At 51.0% G+C, this 16,566-nt stretch overlaps 1 protein-coding gene across 2 annotated transcripts; it reads right to left on the reverse strand.

Moving 5' to 3' along the window:
- Positions 1 to 1,341: 1,341 nt before the first annotated feature.
- On the reverse strand, positions 1,342 to 14,543 carry TCHP (trichoplein keratin filament binding). Of its 2 annotated transcripts, none has more exons than XM_054594307.1 (13): positions 14,494 to 14,543; positions 12,837 to 13,030; positions 11,864 to 12,074; positions 11,015 to 11,071; positions 9,119 to 9,187; positions 8,367 to 8,540; positions 7,397 to 7,509; positions 7,161 to 7,227; positions 6,070 to 6,242; positions 5,195 to 5,276; positions 3,625 to 3,810; positions 2,915 to 3,058; positions 1,342 to 1,968 (listed from the first exon to the last, which is right to left on the reverse strand). In XM_054594307.1, the coding sequence occupies exons 2-13, from the start codon at positions 13,028 to 13,030 to the stop codon at positions 1,936 to 1,938; spliced, it is 1,503 nt and encodes a 500-aa protein (XP_054450282.1). In that variant the 5' UTR covers positions 14,494 to 14,543; the 3' UTR covers positions 1,342 to 1,935. The 2 variants fall into 2 exon arrangements, with proteins under 2 accessions (XP_054450282.1, XP_054450281.1); XM_054594306.1 differs by having other exon boundaries at positions 14,378 to 14,530.
- Positions 14,544 to 16,566: the final 2,023 nt, after the last annotated feature.

The raw sequence follows: 16,566 nt of genomic DNA on the forward strand, positions 1-16,566 counted from the left end.
GTACATTTGTACACACAGAACAAAGAAAGAATCATTTTATATTACTACTGGCTTCAGTACCATCTCTTCTAAAGGATTAAACTTGGTAGAAGAATAATCTATTAATCATTAACTTTACAGTAAGCAGAAAAAGGTGTTTAAAACAATAAACCAACATGCGTATATAGAGCCGTAAAATAATCAAAATATATATGAGAAGTGTGGGCCATACCAGAAATAGTAAGACAGTGGAAGCTCTAAATTTAGAGACTTTAGAGAGCAAACATTGAAATATATTAGGGTAGAGAAACAGTGTGACAGTTTCTAATGCTATAGGGAAGATTACCGGCAGGCTTCAAGAAAAAAGAAATCTGAAGGAATTATAAATTTTCATGAAACATCTGAGTGCCTGTTTACCAGGCATTCTGTCCACATCAGCTCTTTACTGGAGCTCTGACAACACAGCGGCTAATTCCCTGTGGAGAAGAGGCTCTGCTGGAACTGAGAGGAGTGACAGCACCACTTTTACAAGAAAAATGAATGTAACTTAGAAAAAGTGACCAGTCACAGAAAATATCCAAACCTGTATATGTGGATTGAATAAGTAAAAACCTATCATTCTGCACAGCCCACTCTGCAGCAATTAATAAGAGCGACAGTAACAAATCCTGGAAGCGATGTAATAAACCAGAACTTTATTTCACAATTAGTGAACATCTGAAACAGGAATAAAAACTGAGCAAGTGGTGCTCAGGGGATCATATCCAAAGAAATTCAAGACAAGAAAATGAGAAACAGGGTAAGGAGGTAGTTTGCGGCCTCATTTGTTTTTATAGCACAATGTAAATGAAGGGCATCACAGCCCCTAGACTCAGGATTTTAAAAGAAACTGGTTTTTAATAACCTGAAATGGTAATTAGCTGTAATTTACTGAGATATGGAATCTTGAACACAATATAATGAAAGCTGAAACTTTAGAGAAAGAATATGAAAAGAGTCCAAGTCATAAAAATATCACTGCTGCTATAAAGGAACTTGTAGCTATTTGTGGAGATTAATCAGGCCATGTCACATTGACATAGCAGTGGGAAGGGAAACTTCTGGCTGATTTGTGGTTCAGTCTGATCTAGTTTCTTCAGGTTCAACGCCCCTTCCTCTGGGCACATCCCAGAAGGCTGTTTGTAGCTGAGACCTTCCTCACACACTAGAGGTGCAAAGTGTCATACCAAGAGGTAGCCATCCAAGTGACCTTTTGAGGTCCCCTTTGGAGGCTCAGTAACTACATGTTGGGATCACTCTGCCTCCTCCCCCCCCCCACCCCCGACAATTCCCATAGAATGGTCTATAGGAATTCTGCCAAAATTCTCCCTACAGGAAGAAAGACATTTCTCACCATCTTTCTGGAAAGCATCCATGGACCACATTGGACTGTCTCAGGGTTCATAGCTCTATTCTTCAGAAAACAAGATGCAATGCTTCTGGGACCCTAAATTAATAAACCCTGAACTAAACTTACAGCAACACCTACATGTTTGTCTTCAATAGAATAGTGTAAATAGCAATTTTAAAAATTAAAAAACTTCCATGTCCAGCTGGAGGCTTCACTGGAGGTTGAAAATTAGACGACAGGAGATCAGGAATCCTATCACGGAACACAGCCTGTAACTCCTAGTATGGACTTGGAAGCTTACATTATTTATAAACATATTACAAGACTGTCACAGCAGCGTCAACGTGTGACTATAAAAGCCCTGTTCTTGAATAATAAAGGCAGGAAAGGGCCTCCTTCTGGGTGTTGTCTGGCCAGACCCCTCATCCCTATAACCGTGGACCTGAACAGGCCCGCTGTACTCTTTCACGGTGAACCCGGCACTTGAACAGAACACTGTCCAGCTGTCCGGGGCTGCATGTCAAAAGCCTCAGCATCCTTGTTCTCTGCTTACGGTACCAAGGAAGTCAGTTCCAAGCAATTCTGGGATGTCCGTAAGGCTGAGAAAAGAAAACATGAGATCGATCAGATCAGCTGTCTCTGAAGCACTGGGAATTAATCCATTTTAAGTAAGAGCTAAAAGCACAGTATAACTGGCTGTTTTCACTGACAGCTGGAAAAGCTTTGACCCTAAGCCACAAATGAGGCACTCGATGACTTTTCCTAAAAAGTACCATCCCTAAGTAACATTTTCACCTGTGCTCTGTGACACCCTAATCCTGAGACACTGAGCAGTCCATAGTCGAGTAGGTTTAAAATGCTGCCCCCTACACCTCGAGAGCCCAGCCAGTTAGGGCATCAACGTTCTGCTGCAGGTGTAACACTGGCTCTGAGGGTGTCATTGGCCTCCCAGAGTCATCTGACCACAAAGGAGCCGGTTCCGTCTTGCAGCACTTTAGAGCACCCGGTGGCCCCATAAAGGAGGCAGAGGTGACAAGCTTGCTGGGCCCTCCGTCAGTTCCCAGGCATGTTAGCCACTGGCTCCTGTAGAGCAGAGGGCCATGTAGGTTTCAAAAGGCCGGGAAAAGAGGTGGGGGCGAGGGTCTGACAGCAGGGAGGGGCTTTGATGTCCAGATGCTGGGGCCTAGCACTGCCTTCACCCCTCACCAGCTGTGGCCAGCGCTCTTCTTCCCTGCTGTCCGTCCCCAGGAGGGTCGGCAGGCATGCAGCTTAGCAGTCAGGACCTCAGCCCCTGGGGGACAGTGACAGGAACTGAAGCAAAATCACCTCAAGGGCTGTGTGAGGCCCCGCCAAAGGCTGAAACAGACCCTGTGACGAGGTTCCCTGCTGGCAGAGCAAAGGGAAAATACAAGAGAAGAGCAAGGAAGAATCCGAGCTGGCAGGGAAGCAGGGCTGGGCACAGGCTTGTGAACAGTCCTGGGGGAGCAGGGCCCAGCCTGAGCGGCTTGGCAGTGGTGGCCTGTCACCCGCAGGCTCCTTACCCACCTTAGGCCGGAACCCCTGCTTGGCCATCATCTCTGCCTCCTGCTGCAGCAGAGCCTGGCTGAGCTGCTCTGCCCGCCTCGCCTCCTCCGCTTCCTCCTTGTCCTGCTGGTCTGCTTCCCATGCCTGCAGTTGGTGCTCTGCAACCTGGGCACAAAGAGCAAGTCAGCCTGAGACACGGCCCACAGGCAGAGCCCGCCCCTGCTCAGGAGGGAAAGCCAGCGGAGGACATGCCCTGGCTGGGGAGTCAGAGGACAGCACAGTGATGGGAAGTGCCAGTGAGTGGGAAGGAAGTGCATTTATGGTACCAGAGACATGTGTGTGGTAACATGTACCTTATAAAAAGTTCTGCATCTGGCCACGTTTGGAAGATTATTTTGTGTTACCTATTAGGTACTGAACTGAGTAAGTAGAGACGTGTGGCCCAGTGACAGAAATGCTCTCAGGTGTGGACAGGAAACAGAGCTGGTGGGCAGTAATGACAGCTGTGCTCCCATGTGAGGGAAGACCGGGAGTGGAGCTCGAAATACAGTGAGCAGGGCCGGTGTCTCAGCCGGAGATTAAAAGGGGTGCCCCGAGTTCTCAAACGCGGGCTTCACCGGTGCCAGGCAGCAGAGGTAAGTCCAGGGCGCGTGAACCCTGGGCCGCGACAGTGCGGGGCCTGCTGCTGCAGTGCCCTCCCCTACACCCGCCGCCCATGGGCTTGGCCCTACCTGGGCCTCCAGCTCCTGCTTCCTGGCTGATTTCAGTTCTTCACTCTCCTCTTTCTCACGCCGAGCTGACTCTCTTGCCTCCTCAAGGCTTTGAATAAGTTGTTCCCTGTGTCTTAGGGATTCCTCTTGCGCTTGTCGGTTTTGTTCAATCTTTTCTTGTATTTGTTGCTGTCTCCCTGTGAGGACCTAGACTCGGCAGAAAGGAAAAGGGAAGGTTGTAGCGTGACTCTAACAGATACCTGTTCTGCAAGCTGAGCACAAGCTGCAGCTGCACCTGTACCGAGACCCCGCCTAATCCTCAGCCTAGTGCCTGAATACGCCAGGCGTAGATAGGCAAGTCCAGACTACAGAATCTGTCCACACAATGTCGCCCATAGGTCCCACCCACCCCCATCACACATAATGTCCACAGACTGTGTGTTCTGGAGACATGACTGAGCACCAAGGAGCTCAAAGGAGGTGGGGTGGAGCTCCCTGCCCAGGGACACAGAGCCTCAGCAACCAAGTGACTCTCACTCCCTGTCAGCGGGTCCCAGGACAAAGAAACAAGCCCCAAGCCACGCAGATGACCAGAGGTAGAGTCTGGGTCATCCCTCCAAGCTTTTGCATTTAAATTCACTGCCCAAAGCAGCAGAAGCCTGCTGTTTTGAGACCTGACTCCAGAGCAGGATTATGGCCTACCATGGGCCCAGGCCCTGGTCAGGAGTCGGGGACCAGGAACGGCCAGAGGCCACCCACCACGCCCGACAGTTAGGTCTCTGGAGGGGACACATAAGGTGGCGACAACTAGGAGGAACATTTTAAATGGGGAAAATCAAAAGATGCTGGAGAATATCTGGCATTCACAAAAGTGAAAAGACACCAATTGAGACCTGATTTCCCGTGAATTTCAAAATGTAGTGTGCCGACAGGCACAAAATATAATTCCCCCTTTCAACCTCTTTAAGATAACTTTCAGTACATGGACAGTGAAGACCTGTTCTTCCCAAAAGATTTCCCTTAAGTTGGTGTGTGTCTTGTACACATTACTTAAATACAGCAAATAGTAAGCCCACTTCCAGTGATGCACCCCAAGATAAAAGTATGGAAAAGCTTCATGCATCAAGATGTGTGCTGAAGTATTTCTTGTGATGGCTCAAAATTAGAAAATAAAATCAAATACCCACAAAAGGGGAATGGAAAAACAAGCTGTGGTAGGTCCACATGATGATGTATTATGCAACCATCAGGACATTCACAAAGAGGAGGTAACAGCATATTAGAATGCTGGAAATCAAATGGCATGGTATAAGAAGAAATATGTAGATAAAAATGTTCTGTATAGAAGCAGAAATATAGAAAGAAACAGTGATAGTGGCTATGCAGATGATAGGAGTCTAGGTGACTTTTTCTATACTGAATTTTTTTCTAATAAAATTCTATTACACTTTTATAATGATATTAAAAGTGCATTTAAAATAACACAAGAGGATTCTGTTCCCAAAACATCTGGCAGGGTCAGCACGTGGTCACTAATTCCCAGTCACCGGCCCGGGGCCGGCCAGCCCTCAACCGTCACAGCAGGGATTACCTCGGTCATCAGCCTGTCTCGCGCGCTCCTCTCTCGGGCCCACTCTGCTTCTCTCTTTTCCCACATTTCCTTGGCTTCCTCCCTGGAGGAACACAAAACAATGACAGCAGGCTCCCCACCACCACTGATGGCAGAAGGGAACCAAAGGACCAACAGGGCTCCACACATCTGTGGGCCAACTTTCAAAGAAACTTACCCACACAAATGTAAACAGATTAAGGACAAGTTCACGGAAGGTGTTCCTATAGTAAGTTCTTCAAATGACCTTACTACTCTCTCTTTATAAAAAGTGCTTGTGATGACTTGCACCCAGGCCATTTCAACACTGAAGTGAATGAGACCGTCAGGACTCTGGGCGGGGGGGCGGGGAGGCAGACACTGCAGGGGCCTGAGCTCTGTGGCCACAGTCCCGCCACTGCTAGCTCGCCCTGTGGCCTGGTGCGAATGGGCAGCCTGACTACCCACCACCTGGCTGGGGCATCTGGCACATAATACGTGCTCAATAGATGTTACCTGTTACTTATTTCAATCTACTACGTTAATTTTTAGGATCCAGACCCATTTATATAGACCTAAGAAGCATGCAACATCTCCATAATTTAAAACAATTTCCTTTCAAATACCTAAGATTTTAGACAAACAGATCCTTTCTCTAAACCTTAATGATTTCTACCTTAAATAACCTAAAGGAAACGCCCCCACAAGCCAGGCCATAACAAAGATGTGCTCCTCTTTCACAACAAAGATGTGAACGATGAACAGATTACCAAGAACAGGTGATTCAAAAACAGACCACCCTCCCAGAGACCTGCAGGGACCGCAGGTGCCAGAGCAGCGACCGAGAGTGTCCAGCCTGGCCAGTTGCCGCCCCTCACCTCAACAGCATCTGCAGCTCTGCCTCCCGTTCCTTCTCCAGCTGCAGCTGCTCCTCGAGGACCTGCTTCATCCACGCCACGTCGGCCAGGGCCTGCTCCCGCCGGGCCAAGTGCGCACGCTGGTTCTCCTCCTCCTTCTCCAGGAGTGCCTGCAGGATGCGCTTGTCCGCCTCCTGGAGGACAGAGTGGGGAGCGCCGTGGGCACCTTAAGGAGCCCTTTGGCAGCCACCGACTCCACTCCTAGCAGCCCCAGCCCTTCTCTGGAGCCCACACTGCTGCCAGTGCTCTCTGGGTAGAGGTGGGAAGATGCTGGGATGCTTTAAAATGACACCGCAGAGGCCCAGGAGCTGTTCCCTGCCTAAGGGAGACCTCTCTGCCACTGTGCGCAAGTCCCTGCCTGTCCTCAGATGCATTTGGTAGCAGAGCTCTTCAGAACACAATCTGCAGCAATTCCACTTGTAAGAACAAAGACTACAGAGACACCAATGCAGAGATACACACACAAAATGCTTGCTGCAGCCATTCTGTAAGGGAAAACCCAAAACCCAAACTATTATGCACATCTATGCCGCAGAATGCTGTAGAAGAATGAGGGAACTCGCGAGGCCTTTAGATGGGAAAGGCTTCCTCAAGGGAATAGGCACATGATGACACCACCCGCGGCTGCCAGACGCTAGCAGGCGGGGATGGGAGGACCCAGGTCTGCTCGCTCACAGCCCTTGTCCCGCTCAGGGAGGGAGCCCATCTAAGTACTCGGCAGGAATGCTGAGCAGCTAGTGAAACCGAACAAACTCAATCTGGATTGGTCACAAAGTGTGAGATTTATTGTTAGGTAAATATGCTGAGGAGTGCAACTTCAAGTACACTTTTAAAAACCACCACTTCCCTACATGAGCATATGTGTAAACGTATGTAGAAGGATACGTGCCAAAACGGACACCTCTGGAAAGGGGCGGAGATTGCAGAGGCTGGCCTGGGGAATCTCACTTTGCGTTTTACTTCTTACCAGGACACATTCATTATTACTGAGCAATGGAAAACAGGGCTTTCAAAAGAGGGCAAAAGAAACGCCAGGCTCTCTTCAGACTTACCAGCTCCTCTTGGATCTGCTGTGCACGTCTATTGAGTTGCACGTTATACTGATGTCTTAAAAATCGTCTAAAAATGAGCAAAATATAGGTTGCCTTCAGGGTCTTATAAAGACTTAAGCGGAGGTCAGACAGCTCCTTATTGCAGCTGTACCCTTTCAGGTTTCAGGGATACCAAGGCCAGTGTGAGCAGGGGAGGGGCTCTGAGGGAGTTGGGGGGGGCGCCCTTCCCCACACACCCCAGCTCCGCCTTCTGCCGCAGGGCTGCCATCTGCTTCCTCTCTTCCTCCAACCTCTCCAGCTCCCACCGCTGCTTCAACAGATTCTCCTGTTCCTTCTTCAGTTTGGTGGCCTGCGGTTACAAGAACAGTAACCCCCAATGAGATCAAGAGAATCAGAGCTTCCTTCACTGCTCATCTCCACCGCCAGCAGGCCTACGCAGCAGCCGCTGGCCTGGCCCTCGGGTGGCCAGACCCCTCCCACCGCTGGGGCTCTGAGCCCCTGGCCCCAGCCTAACTCATTCCTCCCAACTCGGATGAGCCATTTCTTGCAAGGGCCTTTCCCCACCTGCCAATGGGGATGCACCCAGTGCTCTGTGCTTCCCCAGGACCCTGTATTGTCCTTGCCTGACTGTGACTTACCATCTGCCTCCTCCATCTGTCCTGCTTTTGCCATCCAGGTCTGTGAGCCTTGCTCACAGCTCTATCTCTAGCACCCAACCCAGCCCTAAGCATGTAGATTAAGTAGTGGGCACTAAGATGTAGTTCCTGAGTCATTCAAGTCTGGGGAAGGAGGTGCTTCCCTCAGTGAACTGGAAGATCCTGCTCCCTCAGGGAAACTGCATGGTATCCTCAAAATAACCTCCTGGACCAAACGCCCTCATGGTTTGTGCCGTGAAACCCAAAACCTGCTGGTTAGAGAGAGCTGTGCTAGGACATCAGACTAAGACAAGTCGACTCAGTGCATGGGAAACTCCAAGTGCTATGGAGGCCCTAGAATGTTCTCCATGTCGCGAACATTCTAGAACCTGGGCACACAATACAATCCAGGAGTGTGAAAAAAACCACAGACGGCAGCACACGTCAGAAGGGAGAAACCAGCATTGCTGTATTTCTGAGAATCATCTCCCCTGTATGATCTCTCTAGAACAACAAGCAGCCAAGAGGAGGCCATGTGGCATGGGCATATGTGGCCGTGGCGCGCCCTCACCTCCATCTCCTTCACCTTGAGCTCCTCCATCTGCTGGAGCAGCACCTCAGCCTGGAGCTTATGCTCCAACTGCCGCCGCTCTTCCTCTGCTTTCATCCGTTCCAGCGCTTCCCTTCGGGCCGTCTCATACTCATTTTCATACCGTTTGTTCTCTTCCTTCTCCGTGGCTTCTTGCTACATGGGGCCAAATGAACCCAGGAGATCAGCACATGTAACATGCAGCCAGCAAAGACCAGCTCCTGTGGCACGGAGCTGCCCGCAGGCCCAGCTCCTCATACCCACACGTCTACCCCAGAGCCAGCTGCTCAGTGCTCACTGCAGGGACCGCGGCGTGACTGCTGCTTGCCTGAGGGACGAAGCTGGCGAAGCACGCAGCCGCACAGTGCCTGGCTCTGAGGGAGGGTGCACCAAAGCACCTTCTAATGTGAACCCAGAAGCAAAGCAAGAGGCTGACGGAGGGTGTGTAAGCCACGGCTGTAAGCTTATGACATACATTTTATCAAAAAAGACCGCCAGCAACAAAAACACCCTTTAAGATGCACATTCCCCCTACCAGCAGCCAGCGCTGTCACCTGGCAACGATCACACAGGGTTCTAGTACGTGTAAGAGCAACAACCATTCAGTTTTAACGTGTGTTGGAGTCTATCCCTAGATCAGAGCCATGAACACTGAAAGCAAGAATCAAATTCAAAGACATGGAGGCAGCCCCCACTGCAGCACGTGGGACTGTTGCCAGAGCGATGTGCCGCACCTGCTTTTTTTCTTCTTTCTGTGTTTCCCAAGAGTCTATCACATGCTTCTTGTGAAGGTCCGATTCAATCTGAGGATGAGAAGCAGTGGAAAATTAACTTCTGTGCTGGGTCATCTAACAGATGTTCCCTGGGAGCCCAGAGCCACACACTGAAACATGACTGTTGCTTCCTTGTGTGAGGACCCAGAGTAGCCCTGGCGTCTGGTAAGAAAGCACATGATGACTCCAACACAAGTCAGTCAGAGAACCAAAGGACCAGGGCTCTAAGCCAATCTCAAGAGCTGGAACAAATTAACAGAAACTCCCCGCCCAGGTCCCTGGAGTTTAGCAGGAACAGTCCAGCAGACACTTAAATGGAGGTACAACCTCAAAGGCTGCCCTGGCTGGTCTAGAGGACGCCAGGCCTTGGGTAGCAGGAGCTGGCAAGGGACAGACTCAGCCCTCGGCCTGGCTCCCAGCGCTTCCTCTGCACAGCAGCAGCTGTGAAAACGTGTAGCACGCGCCCGTGGATGCAACAAGTTTGGGGGTTTAGAGAATCTTTTGGATCAGAAAATGAATTACAGCACTCTCTCCAAAAGCTTTTATTTGGGAAACTGTAAAAATTTGAATTTTCTTTCTCAACTTACAAATATGGGCATTTGCAACCAGCTTAATGTTCCAAATAAGCTCTTCTGAGTAAATGCCTTTGGAGGACTCACTGATCTGACAAGAGCCCGCAAGCGGCGTCTTCCCATAGTCAGCGCTACCTGCACGTCCTCCAGAGCACCGCGATGCTCCAGTAGTTGGTGACTGGCAATTTCTACATGTGATTACGAATACGGAAATTCACACCAGCCAACATGTACAGACTGTTAGTTGAGATCAGTGATGGGATTGTCTCCCTCCAGCCCAATCGCACCTGAACGGATGCCCGCCCTCTCCCTCCCCCAGATCCTAGATTTGCTGTCCTCTCTCCCACCGGCCCCCCTGCAGGCCTTCGCCATCACTCCCTTGGGCTGTTGGAACAGCCCCCGACTGGCACCGCCTCTTCCCACCCGACCTGACACTGTTGCCAGACGGCTGCTCCCCAAAATGCAGCTAGGATCCCATCGCACCCCACGCGCTCCCCGTGCTTCCAGGGAGAGCACACAGGCTGCCCGAGGTCTGGCCCATCTGCCTCACCAGCCTCGGCCCTTGGGGCTCCCCCTGACTTCCCAGCCTGCCAGCCACGTGTAGCTCCCTGGACTTGCTCTGCTCTCATGACTCAGGTAACGCTCACGTTCTTCTAACCTCCTCCACTGCAGCGACTCTGGGACACCTGCCTGCTCTCCGACTGAGCTGGGGGCACTGCGCTGACGCCCACCTTCCCAGTTCTGCCCAGCACCCTGAATCCTGCACTGTAACGAGCTGCCCACTGTTTCCCCCATTTGACTGGGAGCTCCCTAGTAGCAAGGAACCGCCTCTATAATCTGCACGGCCCCAAAGGTGGACATTACAACAGATGTTCAATAAACAGTGGCTAAACAATGGAATGAACCCGATCTTCTGCGTGGTGCTCTTTTCAGGTGGCTACAGTGTTCCTTCCTATCTCAATCCAGCACAAGATGCAAGTTTAAAACAAGTCATGTCCTGGCTGGTGTGGCTCAGTGAACTGAGTGCCAGCCTGCAAACTAAAGGGTCACTGGTTTGATTCCCAGTCAGGGCACATGCCTGGGTTGTGGGCCAGGTCCCCAGTAGAGGGTGCACGAGAAGCAAGCACACACTGATGTTTCTCTCCCTCTCTTTCTCCCTCCCTTCCTCTCCCCCACCGTCTAAAAATAAGTAAATAAAATCTTTAAAAAAAATAAAATAAAGCAGGTCACGAAACATGATTTCATCTACTTAAGCAAATCAACGGAAGGTTCTTCTGGTTTTCACCTCTCGGAGTTTGGGGTCATTCTTTTTCCAGTGTTCATACAAAAGCTGTTCAGCAATCTGTCAAGAAAACACAAAGACGGATGCCTGATGTCGCCTTTCAAATCCATGCATATTTCAGGTAACACACAATGGCAGTCAGCTCAGACTAAGCTCCTCTGCTGGCACACTGTCACTACGCCTGCCCTTCAGCCCTCCTGGCCTGGCACCCAGGGCTCCGGGAGCCAGATGCCTGAGTGGAACTGGGTGGCACTGACAAATGACTCTTACAATGGTGACAAAAGGGTGCCAAAATCGATGTTACACAGGAGTCCTAGATGTCACAGATCTGCCTCAAAATATACAGCAAGCTTAAAAACAAACTGGGGCCCACCGTTCCACACAAGTACTTTGGAAAATAAAATACACCAGTCCCTGGACTTGTAGGACCACAGAACTGGAGTACAGAAAAAGAACTCAGATGTAATGCTTTAAAGGGCCAAGGAGAACAAAGATGACTCATGCAAAACACATAAATGAAGAACAACTTAGGCCCTGGCCCAGTAGATCAGTTGGTTAGAGTGTCATCCCGAGAAATGCCAAGGTTCTGGGTTCGATCCCTGGTCAGGACACATACAAGACTCAAGCAATGAATGCACAAGTAAGTGGAACAATAAACTGATGTTTCTTCTCCTTCTTCATCTCTCTTAAAAAAATCAGTAACTTAAAAAAAACCCCACAAAACTTAAGAGTAAACTTTTCCTAGCTGGCTCTGGAGTTACCTCCCATCTCATCAGACCAGGGCGCCCAGGGGTGACCCATGTGCACGTCACTGACAGGCTTGGGACACCCCTAAGGGCAGTAAGAATTTACCAGTTTCCGTTGCTCCTCCCGGGCTGACTTGAGATTCCGGTGCTGCTCCCGAATTTTTTTTTCCCGCAAGTTCATGCTCAGCCTCAGCTCCGCCAGTTCTCTGGCCAGCAGGTCCTGCTCCTCCAGCAGAAGCTGCTGCAGCCTCTCTCGTCGGGCTTCCAGTTGCTTCCTCTTCTCCTCCTTCATCTTCTCACGCTGATAGGCGTGCATGCTGGGCGAGAAGGAGCCTGGCATGAATCAGTCCTGTGGCAGCCACGTGGGCCGCTCTGCTGTGTGGGCGACGAGGCTGCGGTACGGGTAACCCGGCAGCGTGGGAAAGGGCTCCCCCAGCCCAAGTTGACAGAGCAGGACACAGGACACTGTGCATGACAGAGTCGTATCTTTGCAATAAAAAAACTCTTAATTCGCTTACATGGGCATGTAGTAACAGTACTAGCAAATATTATTTGAGCAATTACCATGTACTGGGTAAAACCATGGATGGGTCATCACTTAAATTCTACCAAGTAGGTTCTGTTCCCGCCCGATTTCACTGATGAGGAAACTGAAGCTCATTCAAGCAGCAAGTGACACAGTCAGGATTTCCCTCTAGGTCTGTCTAACTCCAAAGCCTCTGCTTTTAACTCCCATATTTTTACATGTATTTTTATAAAAATGGGTGCGTGTATATATATATTTATACAGAAACACAAATGGGAGCAAGTATGGGAGGATCTACAGTCAGGCTGGGGATGTGGGGTTACCAGCAAACTTCCAGATTCTACATACATTTCTTATCATTTTATTTTTTTCAAGGCATTACTTCGCTGATGGTCTTTATTTTTTCTATTTCCAGTTGGAGAAACATCACCAGGCAGGCAATCCATGCTGTCCAGCAAATCCCTCGAGAAAACATGCTGTCAAGCCCTATCTTCCCAGGACCTTACAGCAAGTGGCCACCCCCTCCATCCACTGTCGGTCACCGCACAGTTACCTCCGCTGGTAGGACCGGGTGGAGCTCCATTCTGCCTGTTTGGAGCTGCAGACGTTGGACATCCTGAAGTAGCGGCTGTTCTCATCCCACTGCTGCCGAAGCCGGGCCTCTTGCTCGCGGTGCCGCTGCCGTGCTACCTGCTGATCCAGGAGCCTCCGGCTGCACCAGGAGGAGGGCAGCGTGGGCAGTGCCATCTAAGAACAGCGGTGGAAGGAAAGTGAGCTTGCTGCCGCCCCAGGGGCCCTCTCAGGCTTGGCCTCACCCGTTCGGCGAGCCACCCTCGCCCTTCAGCAGCACTGGAATCATACAGTGCAGGCTGGGCCCCACTCCAGACCAGTTACATCCAAAAAGTCTTAGTGGGGGCCCCAGGCACCAGCATTTTTTAAAGGATTTGCCATCGGGGCTGCGAGTCGTACATTAAAACGAGTGTGAACTGCACCCCACTGCGGTACAGACATCACTGGGGGCACTGTGGACAGATAGGGAACCAGTCCTAGCAATGCGGGACCAGGCACACTGGGGACTCCGATGCTCTGCATAAAGTAACGGATAATTTAAGGGACATGTCTATGTGCCCAGCTCTCGCTACATATGATCTTTCTCATTACTCTCACCCCATTATTTGGCAGGGTAGGAAACATAAGTTCACGGAGGTAAAGTGACTTGCCCAAGATTACAAATCAAAGAAGAGAAAATAAAAGAGCTGGCATCCCAACTCCTGTCCGTCTGAGACCAGGACCCAGGCTCCAGAATGCAAGAGGCTGCGTGCTGGGACCAACATTCCCTGACTTTGTCAGCTCCTGGGGAAGGGCCTGGCCCAGGTGTCACACCTGAAAGTGTTCTGGGTTACCATAAGGACAGATCCCTCACGGTACTGATGGAGGCCCTGCGACCGGGGAACCGGTCACAGAGCAGTCTGGGGACCCAAACGGAGACTTGAAAGCAGAGGGCAGTCTCACTGGGATACCTTTTCCCCGACCCAAAAGCTGCCCCCGTGTGCAGGTCTAAAAGTGCTTGGCTATGACAGTGCTTAAGGAACGTCTGTTGAATAAGCAAAAGGCCTGGCTCCACGACAAGCCTCAAATTCAGAGTCCTCCAAACTGGGGGCAATGATCTGCACCTATGGGCCGAGTCTAGCCCGCGGCTGCCAGTTAATAAGCCCCGTTCTGAGACTTGGCAGGTTTGCCCTGCTTCCTTCCCTGCCCTTGCATGCTACTGATGGATAAATCTTTGCGCCAGGCGTCAAGAAACTTAGGCTTCCGGTTTTGGATGGACCACCAACAAGCTGGTCGGCTCCCTGAATCAGTCGCACCTCTCTCTCGACGTCAACATACACAAATGACACACAAGGGTCAGAGAAGAAAGCGTCGGCTCCAAAGCGCGGTGGGAGCAGAGCGAGCGCGGGACGCCAGCCCCACAGGCGCCCCGCGCTCGGGTCCCGGACCCCAGCCGCGGTTCCCGCCGGCGCGAGGCCACTGCGGCGGCCTCTGCGGGCCCCGACCGCCACGCCGGCTCCCGGCCGACCCCACGCTCCGACTCACGTTTCTCTGCGCCCCGCAGTTCCCGAAGAGTCCCCTGGCCCGCGCTCCCGCATGCCCAGCTAAACCCGTTAATCCCCAAACCGGCCGTTTCCCCGCTTGTTGCCCGGGCGACAAACCGGCGACGGGGCACCGCGAGGGCCAAGAGGCCTGCCTCGCGACAGGGGCCGCGCAGAGACAGGAGGCTGCGTTTCTTTCTCTGGCGCCGCCTCGTGGTGGGCGGGAGATCAATCGCAAACGTTCCAGTCCTCGAAACAGGGAAGGGCGAAGGGATAGAATCCATTTGGAACACAAAATTCAGGATGGTGGTTACCTGGGGGGATAAAGGAGAAAATGGGGGGAATCGACGGGATACAATAGGAGAGGAGGATATAAGCCAGTGATTCTAAAACCTGACTGCACATGAAAATCACCTGGGGAGGTTCTAAACATCCAGGTGGCTTAAAAAGTACTCCAGATGCCCAGACCAGACTCCAAGCAAATCCCATCAGGTCCTCTGAGGGGATCAGTGCTTGCGTAAGCTCCCCAGGTGCGTTCTGCAACCAGCTGAGAGAACCACTGGTGTGAGCAGGTTTAAGTTACTGGGAACTTTCGACTGTCTCAGATTGGTTCAAGGGCGTGCGTTCTATTAGTATATTTTATGACTTACATGTGCTCTATGTATTATTTCATGTATCAATTACTCCATTTAAAAAATAAAAATTATCCACAAATTCATTCTCTTTTCCTTCATTTCCCCACTCTCTTCATTTCCCCTTCCCTTTTTTCCTCCGTTCCTTCACCCATGTCTCTGTTTCCTCTGGAGGCAGTCTAGTACCCTGTTGAACGCCATGGCCTGCGTTCCAGCCTCCGCCACACTAGTTGTGGGGTCTTGGGCAGGTTACTTCATCTCTCAGCATCCCCATCTGCGAAATAAGAATGTTAACAATTGAAAGGAGACCATTAGACAGGGGCGGCTCTAATACCTCAGTAGCGTGTGCAAGCAAACCAACACCTAAACCTGAATCAATGCTCTAGAATCCGAGAAAATTAAATTTGTGAGCAACCAATCACGAACAGCCAATTTGCCTTGCCCAAGTAAGGCAACTGCTTAATCTGTAGCCAAATAATTTCCTTGCTTCCATACCACATCTTCTCTATAAAAGCCTCTTCTTCACCTTTGGTTTGCTGCCGCCCAGTTCGAATTGGTGGAGGCTCAAATAAACTCTTGGTGGGGAGGGAACTGTAATGTGCCTCAGTGTACCTTTTAACAAGTGCTACTTTCTAGGGTTGCCCTTGTGAGAGGAAATGAAGATTTAAATGGAGCGCACCCAGGGCAGAGCACCTGGTACATCCCAGGTAAGCATGCTTCCTTTCACATCTCCTTGCACCTGACACACATTTACTCGGGGTCTGCCCTGCCCTGTGCATGAGACTCCCCACGGAGTCCTGAGAGTCCCCACCCCTTTCGCCAAGCTCGAGGCCAGTGTTTCATGTTGTGTAACCAATGGGCCGGGGAGGCAGCCACCGCCTACTGTGATCAGCCCAGCCAGCGCTGCCTACTTAACAAAAGAGACTGACACAGAAATGATCATTGGTGGGACTCCCCAAGTGTGGTAGGAACTTCAGAATTATGTGACATGCGTCGTGGGAGACCTGGCTTCAGATCCTGATTTTGTGCATCTTCCACGAGGCCCTTCCGATGTCTGGACCTCAGTTCCCTGACCGGTGTAACGGCTTTAAAGGACCAACATGCTCCTCTATGGTAGTTAAGGGCCTAGGGCCAGACCGGCCTGGTCCTGGAAGCCTGAGGCCAAAGACTCTGGCCCCTGGGCCTCCTCTGCTGGGTGGCCAGCTCACCAGCCCCTCACTGCCCCTCACTGCTCAGCTTCTGTGGTTACACACCTGCCTGTAGCTCATCAAGCATCTTTACAAGTATCTTTTCCTTTGTTCCTTCCAGGGACCCTGTGGGGTATTTTGTTGACCCCATTTTAGAGTTGCCTCACCTGCCCGCGGAACCGTAAGTTGTAGGTGGCGGAGCCGGGATTTGAACCCAGCCCTTCCTCTGGGGCCAGGCCCTCTCAGCAGCCCCACAAGGCCAGACATCAATCATTTCCTTCCTCCTTGCTTCTTCCCTCCCAGCGCCTGACACAGAAGAGGCGCTACGTTTTTGCCAAGAATGAATCGGTAGATCCCCCAGTTTGTTCCTTCTC

Source organism: Pteronotus mesoamericanus, unplaced genomic scaffold (assembly GCF_021234165.1).
Source record: "Pteronotus mesoamericanus isolate MK-2021 breed Mesoamerican mustached bat unplaced genomic scaffold, CSHL_Meso_final scaffold_507, whole genome shotgun sequence".
Lineage (NCBI taxonomy): Eukaryota > Metazoa > Chordata > Mammalia > Chiroptera > Mormoopidae > Pteronotus > Pteronotus mesoamericanus.